We start from the raw sequence: 19,880 nt of genomic DNA, 5'->3' as shown, positions 1-19,880 counted from the left end.
TCCTATAAAGGATGGATATTAAACTAATTCAGCAAAATAGCTTCACTCACTACTGCAGGCCATCAACTGCGAAGCCCGACATGTTTTAACCAGTGTGAATGCACTAGTTAAATGCACTACCCTCAAAGGGTAGTCATTGTGATGACAAAATTGTTGACTTTATTACAGAAATACACAATTTTCATACAGGAGGACTTTTAAACAAGATGTTTCCATTGTGAAAACGGAGGAGGTTTATTCCCATTAGATGAATGCAACACCTCAGTTGATTGACATATGAGGTGTACTGCATTATGCATCCCCAGAAGGCATGTGACACCCTCATGAAAAGTGACTGTACAATCAGCTGGAAGCTGACTGTCTCCAAAAGATCTCTCAAGGCTGTTCTGAAGATTCCAAAAAGAAGACTAAAGTTTAAAAGTTAAATTTCACTAACCTTGAGGAAGCTGCATGACCCCAGTGCTTATTCCTGAGATAATGTCTCCCAGCAAATACTCCTTCACTGGATAGCGGGGGAGCCATGTAAAAATAGGTAAAAAACTACACAGAACAGATTTGGCTTTCTTGGAAGAACAACTGAAAAATACAAGAGGGGGAGAGAAAAAGTTGTATCAGCTGAAAATGTACATTTTTCGTGTACGGGCAGAAAATACCTTAATCATAGGAAATACATTGTATCTACTATGAGAATGCAGAATGAGTCCTTGTATGTTCTCTACCTATTATTTTAAAGAACTATTTGACAGTGAAATGCCAGCACATTAGAAGATTATGCTCTTCCCTCTGGCATGCTAACTTTCTCCAGAACAGTGTGGGAGGTGACTCTGGGGCCTACAGGGGGAAATCTAAAAAATGCTTTCACACAAACCCTATTTTGCCAGTAGGAACCTCCCATGAACAGAAGGAGCCCTTCTGTGAATGGAAGGGCAATTTGGCATCCATACCAATTAATCTACTGACTGCATAAATAGCTAAGATGTCCTACCGACAAGAACGTGCTATCTTCTGAGCAAGAGGCAGAGAGGTCTTCTCCTTCTTGTGCAGTTGCTTTTGTAGGGTTCCTTGGTTATATACGCGCCTTTCCACACAGTATCTCTGGTCCAACACATGGCAAGTTTCATCCTCTACAGCATGTTCCATAGTACATTTCAGGGAAAGGGAACTGAAGAGTTGCTCCTTGAAGATGCTATCAAAATATAAGCATTTTTTAAAAGGACAATTTAAAGAAGTGCTTCCTTCTGCGGAAGATAATAACTGAGAGTACTTTCATATAAAGAAAGGAGGAGACACAAACCTACTCCTGGGCCCTCTGCCCCACAAGACCAACTTCTCTGTGAGAGAGAGCCAGGAGAGGGAGGGACCACACGTCTACTCTTCCTTCAGCTAGACTCTTCCCTCTCCTGGGGCCGTACAAGCCCAACTATCCTGAGAGAGAGAGAGAGAGGGACTGAAGAACTAGGAGACCGAAGAACTGGGAGACTGAAGGAGGAAGAAGGGCACTGCGATCACCACACACCTGTCTCTTCTTTCCACATGGGCCACAGAAGAACAACTGCTCTGTGAGTATGGGTGACACCACAAAGTCACCATTACATACTAGTTTACGGTTCAACCAGAATGTCCTGTTCCTCCACACCCACCCCCTGAGACCATGCAACATCAGAAGACAGGCAGAGCAACAGAAAATTGCTCAGAGATGCCCCTACTATGGCAGAAGCAGGCAGATGACAGACTTACTGGTAGATCTCAGGGAGATTTCCAGATCATCAAGGGTTTCTATCTCACAACTGTTGAATCATAACAAGAAATGTGACTTTTCACATCTAAATTAGGCTGCTGAAATGAAGAAAACCAACCAGGAATGGGCTTATGGGTGAAAGGACTATGAATTCACTCCCCCAGGATCAAAATGTGCTCACTGTTCTTTAATTCTATCTGTAACTTTTAGCAGATAATATCAGAGGGTGACTCTTGTGGAGAAAGCCAGGTGGCTGGTGGTTTCAGAGCTATTCTGTCACACAAGCACCCCTCCCAAATTTAGGCAACTTGTTTGGGGACACACAAAATTGTGGTATAGGCAGGACTCATTGCCAGAAGTGGGCATGACCATATGAAAAGATAAATAAATGCCTATGTCTGGCAGCAACCTTCCCTTATGTTGTAAATATCAACCTGCTCAGGCTCCAAGATCTGCAGGATCAGCCACTCTGAAGGTCCCACCAGTAACTGTGCCACATTGGGCAGTGACTTATAGGGTCTTTTCTCTGGTAGCCAGGAATAGTACGCTTTCCCATCACTATGGTGTCAACACTACATGATTTTTTATGCCAGTTGACGACATCTTCATTCACCAAGATATTTGGGGGCAATTTATCAGTCCTGCCCATTTGTAATGGGGGATTGGTTGCTGCTATTGGCTGGCTATGGATTTTAATACCAGTTTTAATGTGTTATTCTGTTTTGTAGCTTTAATAATTTTATGTATGTAAACCACCCTAAAGTTATTTTTGATGATGTGTGTTATAGAAATTTATTGAATGAACGAATTGAGAGCTCATACCAAGAACAAACTTAGTTGGTCTCTAAGGTGCTACTGGACAATTTTTTTATTTTTTATTTTTATATATATTTCTACTGCGTCAGACCAACATGGCTACCTACCTGAATTGAGAACAGTTTGTCAGGAATCTCCCCTCCCAATATACACAATGCTGGGATATCACAATAATACACCATAGCATAGATGTTCTGAAGCAAAGTCAATATTTGGGGATGGAAAAAAATCAGCCCCTCTGTGTTCCCATAAAGGAAAACAAAGAATGAAAAGCTGCTCTTGAGCAATCTCAGTGCACACCTAAAAAGACTGAACAGACAACCATAAAAGCTACAGCAATACTTATCTGCCTAGTAAGAATTATTGGGTGTATCCAAGAGACCAAACACAAAGACTTAATAACTGATGGCTCTTAAATGTGACTGATAAGTCAGGCTTTGAAAGGGCTTCTTGCCACTTATCAACTTGAAAGTGTTAGAAGAATAGATGCATACTGCAGAGTTATATCACCTGGAGATACTGTATATAAAAGCAAGCTCACCTTTGCTTCCCAAAGAACAAAATATTGTTATAGCAGCCATATGCCTTTGTTAGACTAACAGCCCAGGATAACTGGCGCCTTTTTGTCAATGGAAACTATTAGTTAGGTGCTGGTCTGCTGGTAGCTAGGGGAAATTCATTATTTTTGAATGACACCCCTGCGGTAATTTAGAGAATTTGACACTCCTTCACCTAAGAGGGTGGTGCAGGGATGCATTGGTGGAAAAGAGCACCTGACAATTTGAAGAAATAAGTGGGGAGCTGGCTTAAGGCATCTAGGGTTGCAAGGCCACTCTCTGGGAACCTGATGTAAGGTGGAAGAGCTGTTGCCCTTTAGTAACGCTTCAGTCTCTACATGCTTTGTTTTTATATTTGTAAATAAAGAAAATACTACAAAAATGCAAGAAGTTTTCACTGCTTTCTTCTCATGTTTTTGGTTAAGTGAGATTCTGTACACCACCTTAATATATTTGTTTGTATAGAAATAAAATAGTAATAATAGATTGGAAACTAAATGCAGAAGTGCTGCTCCAGGAATTTCTCATTGGTCAGAGAGAAGATGCCTCCCCGTCCCGTTGAAGTCTTGCTTATCAGGGTTGCATGGCTGCAGCTTCTGGGTTCTGGAAAGATCTCTTGAAAGGGCTGCAAGATCTCACTGAAACCTGCAGCCACTTCTCCTTCCTTCTCTAGCAATGACAGGGTGCGGGCAGGGTCCCCACCCCTTGCCACAGGAGAAGTGAGGAGGAGAAGGCATCACTTCTCTTCACTTCTCCAGCAGCAGCAGGGCTGGGTGTGTTGCCCATGGGGGAGCCACCGCTTGGGATTCTGCTGCCCAAGGTGGATGCCTCAGTCCACTTCATAGGCCAGCCCGCCCTGATTGCCGGACATCACAAATGCACTTTCCAAAGGAAAAAAATCAGGAGTGTGCCCTCTCAAGTCTCCTTTTGCAAACGTGGCTTGAGGTAGGGTTTCAAAGGAAGAGGTTTTGGAGACATGGGTTGAATTCAAGCTGAGCTTGTGACAGAACAATCAGAAGTGCATTCTAAGTGTGCTCCCAATTCTTCCTTTGAAATTAAAAATGGCCCTTTTTGAACTTGGCATCTTTTTTCCATTGCCATGCAGGCACAAAATTTAAAAACTGCCAACTTTTGACTACAAAGGAAGAGCACGCTTACTATCTCCTTTAACTGCAGCTTGAAAGTTTCAGACATAATTTGATGTTTCCTGTGCCTAACATCATATATGATGTAAAACATGACTCTTTTATAGATTCTTAGTGCATATACGGTAGATTTTTTCAAAACAACACTCTAGTTAACTGCAGTTATACTCATGTAAAGTTTACCTTTTGACTGTGGGTTACTGCATCTGCTTACCAAAACAAGAGGAACTGGAACTTAACTATGCAGAATGCAGAAACTGAAGTTTAGCACCTGAGCAACACTGAACTGAAGGGACACCAGAACCATCCTCAAAGATGGCACTTTAAATCCCTGGTTTGAATTCATGAAGGGGTCAGATAGTACAGTTATCTAGTGGATCCAGTTTGGGACCCTCTTTCTCCCAAAGTGGATTGTCAGGAAAATGAACTCTAATCAAGGCAAACCCCTTTATGCATGTGGACTCTGTGTACCAAATGCATTTCTGAATTATTTTGAAAGCTCCACAGATTTCATCCAGTTTGTGTATACTAGGGCTGCTTTACATATTGAATACCATCAAATCAAGGCTCGCCACTGAGTGTACACTTCACAGGGAGCTGCAGCTAAACCTGCCTCTCATATGCATGCTAGATATCTATATTCCTGAATACGAATTTGTAGATTGCATGTTCAGGTGCACACTTTACCCAACCCCAGTTAAAACAAAAGCAAACTATAGCCTGGGGACATTGTGTAAGCACACCAGCAACATATGAAGCATCAATGCCATTGGTGTAAACAATGATTAGGAAAGCCTTGCACAGCAAATATGCCAGAATGAACTCTTCATAATATTATTCTGGAGCACGAGCAGTAGAATATGGGCAGCATAAAAGGTCAGACAGCAAGGTACCCAGATATTTATGGTCAAATATTTGCATTTTCTCCTCCTCTGCTCCATCTAGACCAAATCTCCAAGGGTGCACAAAACCACTAACAGTTTCTACTGCAGTGAAAGTCATGGCAACTGCGTGCTAACACATGATGTTCTATGTAGTGCTTCGAAATCACATAAGAAAAATGATAGAAAGATGCAGTTCAACAGCAAACCCTCAGACCCTTGTCCCCAAGCCACTTCCTTCATGAGTCAATTCATAGTCAAGTTACTTGTTCTGATGATTGGCCTTTCCTGGTATGCCCAGAAGAGTCACAGACCCATCATGACACAGCCTCAGCCTAACCTCTCCCATTAGGGTATGTTTACATAGCTGGGAGGACTCATGTTGATCATTCTGGAGTCTTAGCCCAAGTTAACAACCCTTGTTTTCGCAGGCAGGAAATTCCAGTTAATTTTATTATAAATATTTTATTTCAAAGTATCTATCACAGGTCACTCATGGAACACTTTTAGGTCACACTGCAGTTATGGAGAATTTTGAACTCCACTCAAGATAATGGCTAAGGCCATGATCTCTGGAGACATTCACACAGAAGTACTTAACTTCTATAACTGAGAAGAAACCACAGGCCACATTCAAGCCCTGACTAAACCAGATTTTTTAAAAAATGTACTCCTTTTCTGCCATGAGTTATTTTAAATAATTGACAACAACTTTTAACTGCTTAATTGCAATATATCAAGAGACTCAATGCAATCACTTGTGGAATGAATTTTCACAATGGATTTTTATCATACTACATGTGTTAATTGGCTTACCAATGCTAGGATATCTGTGTTATCAACACAACTGGTGCATGTGGGTTTGAATGGCCACTGTTTATAGCATAAATATCACCACCTGTACTATTTCCTTCTGACCGCACTATTTACCACCCCCCAAAAAATCATATACACAGACATAAACCCTTGCAACCCAGGATAGCATTTCATGTATTTGGTGAGAACTACAGTCCACAAAAGCTTGTGCCATAAAGTTTTTAAGGTGTCACAATACTTATCATTTTGCTGCAAGAGACTGACACAACAACCTATCTAGATAGAATTATTATTGATCTTTAAAATGAGCTATCAATGACCTGACATTTCATGTCTAAATGCAATGAATGTTCACTTCCAAAGTTGCATTTTCCTTAAACGATTTTGTCCCTCAGAGTCCCAGTATGCTATCAGCAGTGTATATGTTTGTTCTAGGGAAAGGTTCGGTTTTAAAAGGTCACTAATGCCCATTTGTGGACCACGTGTTTCTTATGTGCCAAGTTGATTAAACAGTTCAATAATCTGTAAGGCACTAAGTCTTTCCACTATTCATTTAGATAAGCGATGGTTCCAGTTCTTGGCATAAATGGCTTGCAGGCTCCCCTCTGAGAAAAGAGTGAGAGGTCTGACTTGTTAATTTTCTTGTTGTTCCGTGGTGTTCCTCATGCTGACACTGGCCTGAAGACTGACCTGACCAACCCATTTAGCTTGGCAGGTTCATAGAGCAAATGAAGTTTCTAGCCAAGTTCACATTCCAGAGTCAATATTGGTTTGCTGATGGGAACATACAGAGGTGAACTAGGCACATGCCAATAACAAAATGAGAAAAGGGCATGTATTCTCCTTTCAATGGCAGAATAATGCAAATAATATTGCTTAGAGCAGGCATGGCCAAACTTGGCCCTCCAGCTGTTTTGGGACTACAAGAAGAAGAAGAAGAAGAGTTTGGATTTGATATCCCGCCTTTCACTCCCCTTCAGGAGTCTCAAAGCGGCTAACATTCTCCTTTCCCTTCCTCCCCCACAACAAACACTCTGTGAGGTGAGTGGGGCTGAGAGACTTCAAAGAAGTGTGACTGGCCCAAGGTCACCCAGCAGCTGCATGTGGAGGAGCGGAGACGCAAACCCGGTTCCCCAGATTACAAGACTATATTCCCATCATGCCTGGCCACTAGTCCTGTTAGCTAGGGATGATGGGAGTTGTAGTCCCAAAACAGCTGGAGGGTCAAGTTTGGCCATGCCTGGCTTAGAGGATCTAACTATCTCTCCCCTTCCCCACCCTTTGTCTAGTTCAAGCCTAACTCACTCTCTCTCTCTTTGTAGTGTTCAAAGGGATGAGAGTATTCTAGCCCAACCCCCTGCAATGCAGGAATCTTTTGCCCAGGACCTTGAAATTAAGTCTCCTGCTCTACCAACTGAGCCATGATGCTGGTCACCAGCTCTCATAATCTCTGACCATCAGCCATGCTGGCCGGGGCTGATGGGAGCTGGAACCTAAATGCATCTAAAGGGCCGCAGATCCTCCATCCCTTGCCTGGTTGGTCGAAATGGAGAACAGGACTGTGATTTCTGGGTAATGTTGATAATTCTGGGCTTCCACTTTTCCTGTCTAGTATAGTGCATTCCGGCTCCATCCTTACTCATCTTGGAATTATGTCAAATATTGGTGCATATTGAGGGAGATATTGGCAATATAGGCAAATACTGAGGGAATACCAGTGGGAGGCTGTGTACACACCATACGTAGTTTACCTCTCACGGAGCTATATTTCCCAACACAAACTAAGTTATTGAGATACTGTAGGGGAAGTAATGTGCTTGATATGTATGGTGTGCATGCAGTCCAAGTCCTTGCTGTGCTTGTCATACTAAATCTGAATTGCCTTGATAGCACAATGACAATCATTCTCTGTAAAAGCAGTCATCTACTGACTATCTGCATAACCATCCTACAATTACAGAACCTTTGCACCACACTTTAAAATGTTTTACCCCAGTGAATCCAAGTGCTTGTGTGTATGTACTATATGTGGCAGGGGTGCCAATCTTTATCGGCCCATGAGCTCATTTGATTTTGGACTGAGTGCCATGGATGCCATCCCTTCTGGTAACCTCTCTCCATTTCCTTTAGTTCAGTACCAACCTCCAGCTCTGCAGAGAGAGATAAAAAGCATGCACACACTTTACTTTTCTAAGGGATCTTAGAATTAATATGAGCCTTGAAAAGCACATAGAACTAAAAGAGGAATTGGGAAAATATCATAATTTCAACTTCCTCCTTCAGCTCAATGTATTTTTCAAGGGAAAAGTATGTAATCACCCACACCACCTCATGACCAAGGGTGCTCCGAGGCTTTGTAGGAAGACTTCAAGGGTGCTTTCGCAATCACAGGCACCACCCCTGGTCTGTGAGGCTGTTTAAGCTCCTGTATGCAGGATAGTTTTTATGGATATGCTAACTCCTGAATGGCCAGTTTTGTGGTAAATCAAGTTTCATTTGCCAGGTTTGTACCAATTTTTATCAATGGTTTTGGAGGCATGAGGGAATTGTATTTAGAATGTTCATATACTTAATGCTTTTTATTAGTGTATTTTTTGCTGGAAGATTTGTGTGTTCTAAGCAGGCACACTAAGCTAGCTCTGGCTTAACTGAGAGCTGTCCAGCAGAGGTTTTCCTGCAATCAGTACATTTTGATGCCTTACAACCAAGAGGCTACTTGTTTGATCACCAAAAGACTTTTGTGCATTCAAAACATGCACCTAGCAGGCCTAATATACTTTCACAGTTAAAATATACTTGCCTTTATGTACAGAAGATTGGACAGAAAGCACCATAAAAATGCAGAACATTAATAAATATCGGGCAGATTTCTTTATTCACAATACAGACTACTTTGTTCCTTATACTTTGATTGTACTACGACAACTTAAGGGCCCCTTTATTCTCAAGGATTTATGAACACACTATTAAAGTTTTAAACAAACAGCCTTAAACAAAGGAAAAAATAGAAGGCTATGTTGCTGGGGAATGAAAAAGTGGAAAGGCAACTAGAAGGGGGGAAATCAGATTATGCTGGAAATGATTGTGGGATTTGGGAAAAACAAAGAAGTTTTCAAAAGCTAGTGATTACCGGTAAGTGATTTTCAGCTCATTTTGGAATTCTTGTCAGTGGTTCTCCCTAGAATCTAGAGCCAGGATCTTTAGCTGTGGGCTAAAGATTCAGGTATGGGGTTTCCCCCATCAGAGCTTCCGATTACAGGCTCTTTGCTCTTCCTCAAATACGTCAATGGAGTTGAATACTTTAGTCAGCCAGTCTCGCTTGTATATTGATACAAGTTGTAAACCTTATCCTACTGATAAAAGTGTGATAAAAGCAATGCAAGCAACATAAAGATTAAAAGAGGAAGTGCAGGATGCAGTTAAGAGAATGAAACAGAGGGAGGGGAGGCGAAAGAACTGCAGGAGGGGAAGTTATCAGGGGAGGATGGCAAATGATGGGCTAAACCTTGAAGAGGCTTCTCATGGCAAAGCGGCACTTAGAAAGGAGCTTCTTGCAGCTTCTGGGCAAGAGGTGCGATTAGACCCAGGTCACGGGCGAAATCTGCTAAGGTGGGCAGGATCTCTTTTTTACAAGCAAGGTTGGCAGTCCCAATGAACAGGGCTCATCCCTTAGAACCTCTTTTCTTAAAACCAAGGTTCCTCCCTGAACTTTGCGAAACAAACCTTCGGGGCCATTTCCACACCCCAAACCAGGCTCACCCATTAGAAGGGCAAAGGCTTCCTGCGGGCAAGACTTTCCAAACAAGCCTGACTCGGATACACCGCCAGGCAGGGACTAAACGTATTTAAACTAACTAACAACAAGCAGCAGCAACAACAATAATAATAATCAGGAGGCTTCCTTCCTCTCTCTCCGAATGAGGTTTGTCCTCACACACCCCAATTTCATTTTTTTAAAATAAAAAAACTGGCCCTGCTCCTTAAAAGCAGCAGCCTGACCGGCGAAGAGACCAAGCGAGAGGAGGAGCTGCTCCCCGCACCGGTTTTAACCTCTCTGCCGGGACAAGTTTTGCTGGTCCTTAAAAGGGGATCGCACACACTTGAAAAGCCCCGCGATCAACCCGGTCCGAAATCTGTTCTCTCTGAGGAGGCGACGGCGGCGGTCCCGAAAGCTGTTTCTCACTTATTTTACTTACTTATTCGGTCCCAACCCGCCGAGTCTCGACCACCCGCCGCCTCCTTCCTTTCCCCCGTTGCCTTAATTTTTATTTTTATTTTTTATCCCTCTTTCGCTCACAAGCATACAATGAATAAATGAATAAATTAAGATTTAAAAAGGCGCCTCGCGCTCCTCGCGCCTCACCTTCTCCGCCTCCTCGCGGCCTCCCGAGGTCGCTTCGCCGCCCAAGCCCAGTAGCAACAGGAGCGGCGGCGGCCTGTTAAACGGTAACCTGAGGTAACTCTCCGCCCTCAGCCGGAGCTCTCCTCCTCCTCCTCCCGGCAGCCCAAAATTAGGCATTACCACAACACACACACACACACTCACATATCAAGGGCGGGCCTTTAGGGTTTCTTCACCCCCATTCCCCGTGGCAGGGGCTGCTGGGACCGGTAGTTCCCGCGTCCGTTCAGGGCACGAGCGAAGGAGCGCGAGGCAACTACAAGTCCCAGCATGCCTCTCGAGGCGACCTCGGTGGCGCTGGGCCTGAGGTAAAAGCCGGGCCTCTCTCTCTCTCTCTCTTTCTCCGACTCCCGCCCGAAATGGCTTGCTAAGCTTCTTCTCGGCCGAGGGGCTCCTCTTCCCGTTAGCGGAGGGTCCGGTCCAGGGCTCTTGACGTTGTTCGCAGATGAATCTCGCGAAAAGGGAGACCCAGGGGAGAGCCGCCGTTTCGTCCACCCGTGTCGAGGGGTCGCCTGTGACCAGCTGGTTGTACAGGAGTTTCCCCGTTTTGAAATGGGGGTGAGGCTGGGGATCTTGGCAAACAATTCTTGTCGCTTTCAAACTATTCCTGGTATTATTATATTTTTTTTTTTTGGGGGGGGGGGAGCCACGATAAACTGGTATAAAACTAGTTACAGGTAGGTGGCCGTGTTAGTCTGCCGTAGTCGAAACAAAATTTTAAAAAATTCCTTCCAGTAGCACCTTAGAGACCAACTAAGTTTGTTATTGGTATTGTGTGCATGCACACAAAAGCTCATACCAATAACAAACTTAGTTGGTCTCTAAGGTGCTACTGGAAGGAATTTTTTATATTGTTTGGGATAAAACTGATATCCTTTCATAGCGCAGGTAGAACCTTCCCATGAAGATACCCCCGTATTTAATATGCATGAGTTAGCTAATTCAGGACTGTTAGACCTGAAATAGTATCTCACCCTGAGCTGCTCCTTCCCTGTAAATATCATTTCGGGGCATAGCATCTCCCAGAACTGTCCAGGATTGCGGTGCAATTATGGCCTAGCGCCACAAACCATCCCACCTGGTAATGATGATGATGTAATAAGTGGGACCTTGACCATTGAATCCTAGGCATGTCTATTCTAAAGTATGTCTTGTTGAGTTTCATGAGATGTATTAAAGGCAAATATGTATAGGATTGCAGTCTCCCTATTCTTTTCCTCTTCCCCGCCCCCATCCTTTCCTTTTGTATCATGTATGTTAGATTGCAGATCTGCAGCCAAGGCCTGTGTTCTTTTTAAAATTAGTACCTAGAAATATTAGGCACTTTCTAAATAATAAAAGCAGCAGTAGTATCTGTTGGTTCAAGGCACAAGGTACTATTGAAGTGGATGGAACAAAACAAGCATGAATTAATATTCTTCAGTTTAACTGGATTGAATATCAGGTTATAAATTGTTTGGGTTTTTTTAAAAAAAACCTCAGTTGCAGCCAACTTACCCATTGAAATAAATGAACTTGGCTAACAGAAGCTCGCTGATTTAATTGGGTCTGCTTTTGAGTATAATTTGGTGGGATACAAACTCAACCCTTGCTCGTGTCAGGATTAGAATTGTTTCAGGCTTTGAAAGTGATGGATTAGTAGCATTTGGAGTGAATTGATAAAACACTACATAAAAGATACTAAGAGGGGATCCTTTATCAGCTGCCAGATAACAAGTAATTTTGGATGAGGCTGCCCATAGTTTTATAGCTGTGAAAAGGGTGTGGGGTGTGGGGAAATACATTAAAAATATAAACAACATACAGAATTTGTTTTTACTTCAGAGTTTAAATGTGAGAATAATGATGGAATGGTTAATGGGACTTATTGTATAAATGCATTAAAATTCCTTTTATTTATGTTTAATTTCATTAATACAACAAACTTACACCTTTTAAACTCTACAATCAAATGTGAATGTGTGTCTTGGGGGAAATTTCAAATAAGCTATGTTTGCAGGGTTACTTCATTGTTTGTGCTGGCCTGGCGTGAGTTGGCCTAGGCACGTCTTTCAGGATTTAGCTTTATCGCTGAGCTTTTCTTTTAAGCAGTGTCTTGTGAGTCTTATGCCTCTGACTTTCATCCACTTAGGCTGGCTCTTTTGTTAGAGATCTCAAAAATCCTGCCAGTTCTTAGAAAATGGAAAGAACTATTAACATTTCAAAATTGCATTTGATTGCATGGCTGCAAGTATACTCTGTTTGAACAATACATGACATACTCTACCTGAATAAATAGAAAAATGATTGTTGTTTGGCAAAATTGTACACATTTTTCCTTTAAAAAAATAGTTGTGGTATTGGAATTTCTTCCTTATAGCATTTTAACACAGGAAATCCGTAAGAGACCAGAGTGAACAATAAACTCAGCCAACTCCCTACTTTCCTGGGCCAAGTTATAATACCAGCAGATAAGATTATCATGTTTTATAGTGCTCCTGTTTTTACAGTCCCACAACTATGGCACTGTATAATAATGTACTTCAGGATCCAGTAGTATCTCCTGATATTGCTGTTTATTGATCCTGGAGAAGGGAGAAGAAATCCCACCAGCGTGTTAAGCAGATGGTTGTACCATGTATGAATACACACACGAGAATGGAAAATCAACAAAGTGTTTTGTGGTATCTATAGACTTAACAAATTTATTATGGAATAGACCAGCACTGCTTCCAACTGGAAATAAATCATAAGTGGTACTACAGACAGCTGCTGCTGTATCTGTACCACCTGGGGGCTTGACTTGCAAAGGGGTATTTTCTGTGGCCCATTCTTTCAGGTTCTATGTATTAACCAGCTCTGACATCTGTTGAGAGTAGCATACGCAGCCAGCCCAGGGATGGGCAGGTGGATGTACCATGCAGGCAAGACAGAGTATGCTGATGTGACTACAGCTCACCTGACACATGGAGAAGGAAGGGTTTTGCCTGGCTTGCATGAGGAGCTTGTCTCATACGTGTACCTGAGGTAATCTGGCAGACTATGAAGCTAGAACAGGGCATAAGGGTCTTTCGGAAAACAAGCTATAATAGTGATACAGTATAAGAAAATATGTGTTAGTGTTGTTTAAGACCGTTGAAAAATCTAGCCACAATTTGTATGTCTTAACTTCAGAGAAGGATTTGTTCATCATCGTGTGCACACCCTGGAATCAACACTTCTACTTAAAGCCCTCAAAAAGAGTTGTGCCAATGTAACCGCCGATTTTCTCCTACACTAAGGGACTCTTCAGATATGACCCCCCCCCCCAAATCTACCTATTGTGAGATTAGAAGTGGATTCCAGACTTATGTGCATAACTTTGTGAAGAATGTTAATGTCATAAGTGAGATAGCTCTCAGGTGAATATCCACTCCCAATCGCACAGCACTTGCACACAATATTTTGTGCAACAAACCACCAGGTCTCTTCCCAATGCACTTTTACATTAGGTACCTAGGTGCAAAATCACTTCTTTTTCAGACATAGGCCTAATCATTACCTCTTATTTTGTGGGTATGAAAACTGTAGGCCATAAATGTGTGTGGTGTATATACCTTTGAATCACTCCCTCTTCCCAATGAATAAGCTGTGAAAAAAGTAGCACATAAATAATTTGTTGACATTATCTTTATTGAAGCATAGAATTTTAGCTCAGTTCACTGTAGAGTGAAACATGTTTAATTCATGATAATAAGACAGTTTAGGGTTGTAGGGTCATTATTATGTTGCTGGTGTAGATACAACATCATAAGATACAAACATGACCCGCAATAGAAACAAACCACAAATAAACACGAAGAAACGTTCACTTTTTACAAATCACTCCATTACTACAGAGACCAAATGGCAGTTACTGTAAGTAAATCATCCACAGAGAATTGCTTTACTTTTGGACACGGAAACAGGAGCTTCTGTTTGGAGAGGGTTGGGTGGGAAAAAGTTTATCCACATCTGCTTAGTAGAAAAGGTTTAAATGTCAAGTATTTTTTTTTGCCCACAAAACAATAACTGACAGACATATCAAAGAGTAAGAATGAAGGACAATGATGTCTTGTACAACAATGTCTGTTATTAACTTTTTGATTAGGCATTTGTTTGCTTTACTCATAGCATCAGACAGTTATGTAGCCCCCAAATCAGCAGCAAATTATTATAACAAGTCAATACAGTGCCAACGTATCAAGTTGAATACAAAGAGAACAAACAATGATAACTTAATCATATAAAATATGATACAGAGCTGAAATACAGTGCATTTAAATACCTATGTGACAAAGTATGTTAAATATTGTACTTAATATTGTCGTTTCTGACATAAAATATGAAAAGTCTTTTGTGCTTAAATGTATGCTTGTTTTGTTTTTTGTTAAAAACAGAACCAGTTGCTTACTTCCAATACTGCCACTGTAACTGGTATTACAACAGATCACAATTTTTCACAGACACATCAACATTAAAAACATTTACCTATGAGAAAATAAGTCACTTCTCATTAGATCACAGTGCGAAAAAAGTGGTGTAATGCTCTGTCTCGATGGAGGCTTTCAAAATATTCATCAATAAAAAAGTCCTGACAAACCAGACGGCAGTGCTAGATTGAAAAGAATGGAAAGCGGCACATCACAGGTTGGGAAAGAAAGGAAATGTCTTGTCCTTCACGGGAATCGCCTAAGTGACCTTCGTCTTCTGTTGTAGAAATGCCTGAGCCCATGTTGCCGTGAAAAATTCATCATGTAATTTTGTTTGCGAGTGCTGTTCAATGGAAAGAGGACGGAAGAGAAGAACTTAAGGTCCTTTTGTATATATGTTGGAAAGACCTTCCCAAGCTGCAGGCTGCATTTTTCTACACATCTTGCTTTAAATGATAATTAACATTCATACAAAATTATGTAAAAAACCCAAAACCAAACCAAATTTGAAGCATTTTGGACAGTTGCTGCTACTCATGGCATGGAGTGATCTGGAGCTAGCTAGGCTGACTTAAGTTCTGTTAGTTTCCAGTTTACTATGTTCTCAAGTTAAGTCCTGTTGATTTCACTGAGACTTTGGCTGCAATCCTGTACACACTTACCTGGGAATTAATCTCATAGAGTATATAGGATTGTATTAGGCATTCAAAGTTTGGATCGTACCCACGGTGTGTAAAGCAGACAAAGGACCCTTATTGTGCTTTCATTACAATTTAGTTTAGGAAGACAGCTTTACATTAATTGAACATTGTCACACAATGTTTCGTTAAGATTCTAGTGCTGTCTTCTTTATTAGTGGTAGGTACATGTGGATAAGTACCCTTGGAGGATAAGCCAAGTTCCTAAAGTGAGCACTAGATACCAGAAATGCAAAGCAGCCTGACTGCTGGAAAATTAAATGTATCATGGATAAAGAACATCATTAAGCAGAGAATTATTTTGCTTTCATTGTGCTAAACTCATAATTGTTCAACTCCTGAGAAACACAAGCTCATTAATTTTGGTTTTGCAGCCTTTTGCAGTAATTGGCTTTTGCAGTTATTCTTATTTAAATGAAATCTACTTAGTAGATCTTAGAAACCATAAGATCAGAGCTGGTAGTGTCCACAAAGACTGAAATGCTTCTACACCATTTTCCCCCTGCCCCGTTTAATTCTGTTGCATAGCACCACCCCTATGAAGCAGATACAAATCGCTAACAGGCATTACTGACCTATATGTAAAAGCTAATGCCCTGGTCTGGTCATGTACCCTTTTGCCTTCTAGATGGTACATAAACACTGCCACATTACTTTCTCCCAAATGAACAAATGACTGATAGTCTATTCTGAAAATGGAAGGGTAAAGTCTATGATATGACAGTGATGATGTGAGCAAAACCTGCCCTTGGTGCAGCTATCACTAGAGATGGATAGTTAGATATCACCCCTGTCTCCCATTGTGTCCCTGTTGTTTCATGCCATAGAAGGGAGTGTTGCCATCAGTTCAACCTTCCCCTGCCCTAGTTGCAGAGAAGCTCACCATCCATTGCCAGGGATCCCACTGAGTACATTCAGAGAGAGACTGAATGTCCCCAAGTGAGAGGGTGGGGTCCTGTGATCCACAGGCTTTCCTTTTTACATATCAATTTTGGACTGATTGTGGATTTTGGTGGTGTTTGTAAGTAAAAATTAACACACTAATGTCAGCCACCCACATATGAGTTAACGGCCCTGAACTGTTCCATGACTGCAGTAGCACTTTATTCAGTTACCACAATCACAGGAATTGCTGCTGGCCATGTCAAGGATGGCTGGGCTCATGTGTTATGTTTGTCCATTTAATTACATGCCTGATGATGAATGTGATTGTTTATGTAGACAAACAGGTAAAAGTCTGAACCGGCATTCTTCCAACAAGACGCTTCTCAAAAGTTAACGTTCCTCATATGTGAGAAATAAATTTAAATACCAGTACAGTCATACCTCATGTTATGTTTGCTTCAGGTTGCGTGTTTTCAGGTTGCGTCCCGCAGCGACCCAGAAGTTACTTCCGGGTTTCGCCGCTCATGCATGCGCAGACGTGCAAAATGACTTTACGTGCATGCACAGAAGCGGCGAATCGCGATCCGTGCACGCACAGACGCAGGTTGTGTTCTGCTCATGTTGCGAACGGGCCTCCGGAACAGATCCCGTTCGCAACCAGAGGTACCACTGTATCTCAAAGCAAGATAAAAGAACTTAATGAATTGCTGTATTGCCACAGCAGCACACAGAATGTAACAATCTGTGCCAAAACCAAAATTAAAACCCAAACCAAAATTCTTCTTGCCTAACCTACCACAACTTCCTGCTGTTGTTTTAAAATGGCTTTGATCTAGTTGTCATTGAGATGGTAAACTAAAAGTCCATACCACTTCAGATGAGAAATGGGTTCACGTGACTACACAATTCCAAACAAAACATCCCCTTCTCACTGAAAACTCTTTGTAAGGGAGAAACATTCTCCCCTGGTCTCCTTAACGTACTAGCTTTGTGTGTAGAGAGATCCTTCCCTCATCCCATACTCTCCAACATTTCTCCGATGAAAATAGGGACATCCCATTCCATAATGACAATTTTCCTATTTATACCCCACACATCTTACTGGGTTGCCCCAAACACTCTGGGCAGCTTCCAACATATAAAAAACATAATAAAACATTAAACAAACTTCGCTATACAGGATTGCCTTCAGATGGCTCAGGGGTTGGATAAGGCCATACCCTCCAACATTTCTCCAATGAAAAATTGAGACATCCTAAGGAAAAGTGGGACATTCCGGGATCAAATCAGAAACCGGGACGGCTTCTCCTAAATCAGGGATGTCCCTGGAAAATAGGGAACACTTGAGAAGCATCCAATCATGTGAGCCCCACTGCACGGCTAACTTTGCCCCCTGGATGTATGCAATGAGGATGTATGGAAGAAGCTGCTCATGTTTAGGCTTAGGTCAAGAGGGCATGACCTCACTTTCCAGCCATCCCCTGGGTAATAGAAGATGGGGGCTTTGGTCCCTTGGAAGTATGTGCTCTGTCACAAACTATACTTACTATGCAGCGAGCAGCCAGCATCAAATTATTTAATCTCATGTGACTGATTATTTAAAATAAAAATGAATTATAGCAGCCCAGTATGTGCTTCTGTGCTTATATTTGTAGATTTGAAACTGTATGGAATGAGTTTCTATGCTGTATTTTGAAACTCTGTGAAGACAAATAGAGGCATTTGACAAGACTCTTGGGTGCATATTTTGATGGACTACAGCTGTTAAGGGCATCAAACAACACAGGACAACAGGATTATGCCTTTTACGGGCAGAGAAGTTCATGCTTCCATGTTTGCTGGTGTAAATGAATCTGATCACTGTCACCTTCAAGCCACAGTAATCAGACTTAGCTAAGTGAGCAAAAGAATATTTGTAAAGTATAATGGCTGCACGGATATTGTGGTAATAAGTTTACTTACCTTACTCTAGTGTAAAACCAATGACAGCAAATAATGAAATACAACACAAATTAGAAAATGTATTTCAATGCATGCAGCACTGTGATTAGTCATAAAAGACTGATGAGGTTTAGAGGCAATATAGGATTTTTCATCTCTTTTGAAAATAAAAATTGAACAAATTACTTTCTGATTAAAAAAATGCTTATTTCATCATTCAAATAATTTTACAAGTATAAATTGTTATAGAAATACAACCACATAGCTGAATGTTCACATAAATAATGAGAAAATTAATATAATGCTGCTATATTTCAACAGTTTCTTTTCTGTGCTGGAGTAGGTATAAACTTTCCTATACGTATAGTAATGGCTCTGTGCTTAGGAGATGAAGCAAAGAAAGATGGCTAGTGAAATGAATGCAATTTCATACTGCTAGAAGCTAGATTTCATATCTAAATCTTTTAAGAAAAAGCATGGCGATTCTTTGCAACAAAATTTACAAAAATCATTTGTGCCAAAACCGTGAAATTATCTTAATAATGAAAAGCGTGATATTTATGGAAAGATTAACAACATGCCCATAAGCCCAAAGTCATAACATGATGATTCCAATTTTGATAAAGATAAAGATAATATTTGTAAAAGGAATTATGGGGCTACTTCCAAATTCATGTGCTGTTAACATTTTGATGGGAGTCATTGAACAAGGACAGGAGACCAAGTGTCCCATCCTTCAGCTATTAGTAACATTTGACATCTTTGTTTCTTAAATCACTAATAAGGGCTTGCCCTCTTCACAAAGAAACGATTACTCAAGATGGACATGCAATATATATATATATATATAATTGTGTGGTTTCCACAGTATAGCAAAGCAGGCAGTGAGCTTTGGCTAAATGAGAAGTGACATGCACAGAGAATACAAAGTTGGTTCCAAGTTTTAGTCCTGGAGATAAAATATAGGAGTGCAGAGAGCAAAAAATATTTCCCAGAAAGGAAGGAAGTATTTATCCTAAAAAGACCCCCTCCCCAGCTCCCAAGTGAGTGATTTGCCTAAAAATGTTTTCCCCCCAACCATATATGCAATCAAGAATGCAATGAATTCTAGGGCTTATAATTTAAGAGACAGAGAGCCAAACTAGATGTGATAATTGTTCACACCATCGGTCCTTGATGCCAATGGAATCTTTCCTCCCATCACAAAGAGCTGATATGGTGTGACTAGTTCTGATCAGGAGCATAATGGAAGCAAAGTTTTCAGATGAAGGATGGTAAATAAACTTTTAAGAATAATAAGTAGTGGTAGTAGTAGTAGTAGTAGTAGTTGTTAAAGCGCCTCTCCCTCTTCCTCACCATGCTCCCAGTCAGGCTCCACACCACAATGGCTATTTGTGAACCCAAAAACAACTACACAAGGCCAAACTGTGCGACAAACATTGGGCTGTCTTTTGACTTCCCCCCTGAAGGCTCACTCTTCCATTGTCTCCTGCCAACAGCAATAAGTTTACTGTGTCCATTCATTTACGTGGGGCTACTCTGAGTATGACTAACATCAGGTTTAACCTTCA

At 41.3% G+C, this 19,880-nt stretch overlaps 2 protein-coding genes across 5 annotated transcripts in view; both read right to left on the bottom strand.

Annotated features, from left to right (window-relative positions):
• SLC26A5 (solute carrier family 26 member 5) overlaps nt 1–10,864 on the bottom strand; it is a 38,257-nt gene extending 27,393 nt beyond the window's left edge. The window contains exons 1-3 of one of the 2 annotated variants that reach the window (XM_081023612.1): nt 10,500–10,864; nt 986–1,186; nt 437–576 (exon numbers count right to left, since the gene is read on the bottom strand). In XM_081023612.1, the coding sequence (XP_080879738.1) occupies nt 437–576; nt 986–1,140 (295 nt within the window). In that variant the 5' untranslated portion in view covers nt 1,141–1,186; nt 10,500–10,864. The other variant, XM_081023611.1, reaches the window with a different exon arrangement.
• Nucleotides 10,865–13,985: 3,121 nt separating this feature from the next.
• The window catches only part of RELN (reelin), a 285,563-nt gene continuing 279,668 nt past the window's right edge, over nt 13,986–19,880 (bottom strand). For all 3 annotated transcript variants that reach the window (XM_081023370.1, XM_081023371.1, XM_081023372.1), the window contains one exon: nt 13,986–15,128. In XM_081023370.1, coding sequence (XP_080879496.1) covers nt 15,032–15,128 — 97 coding nt within the window. In that variant the 3' untranslated portion in view covers nt 13,986–15,031. The remainder of the gene's footprint in view (nt 15,129–19,880) is intronic.

Source organism: Podarcis pityusensis (genome assembly GCF_964106645.2).
Source record: "Podarcis pityusensis genome assembly, chromosome: 10".
In the NCBI taxonomy this organism is placed as follows: domain Eukaryota; kingdom Metazoa; phylum Chordata; class Lepidosauria; order Squamata; family Lacertidae; genus Podarcis; species Podarcis pityusensis.
Note: the sequence above shows the minus strand (reverse complement) of the source record. Positions and strands in the feature narration are given on the sequence as shown.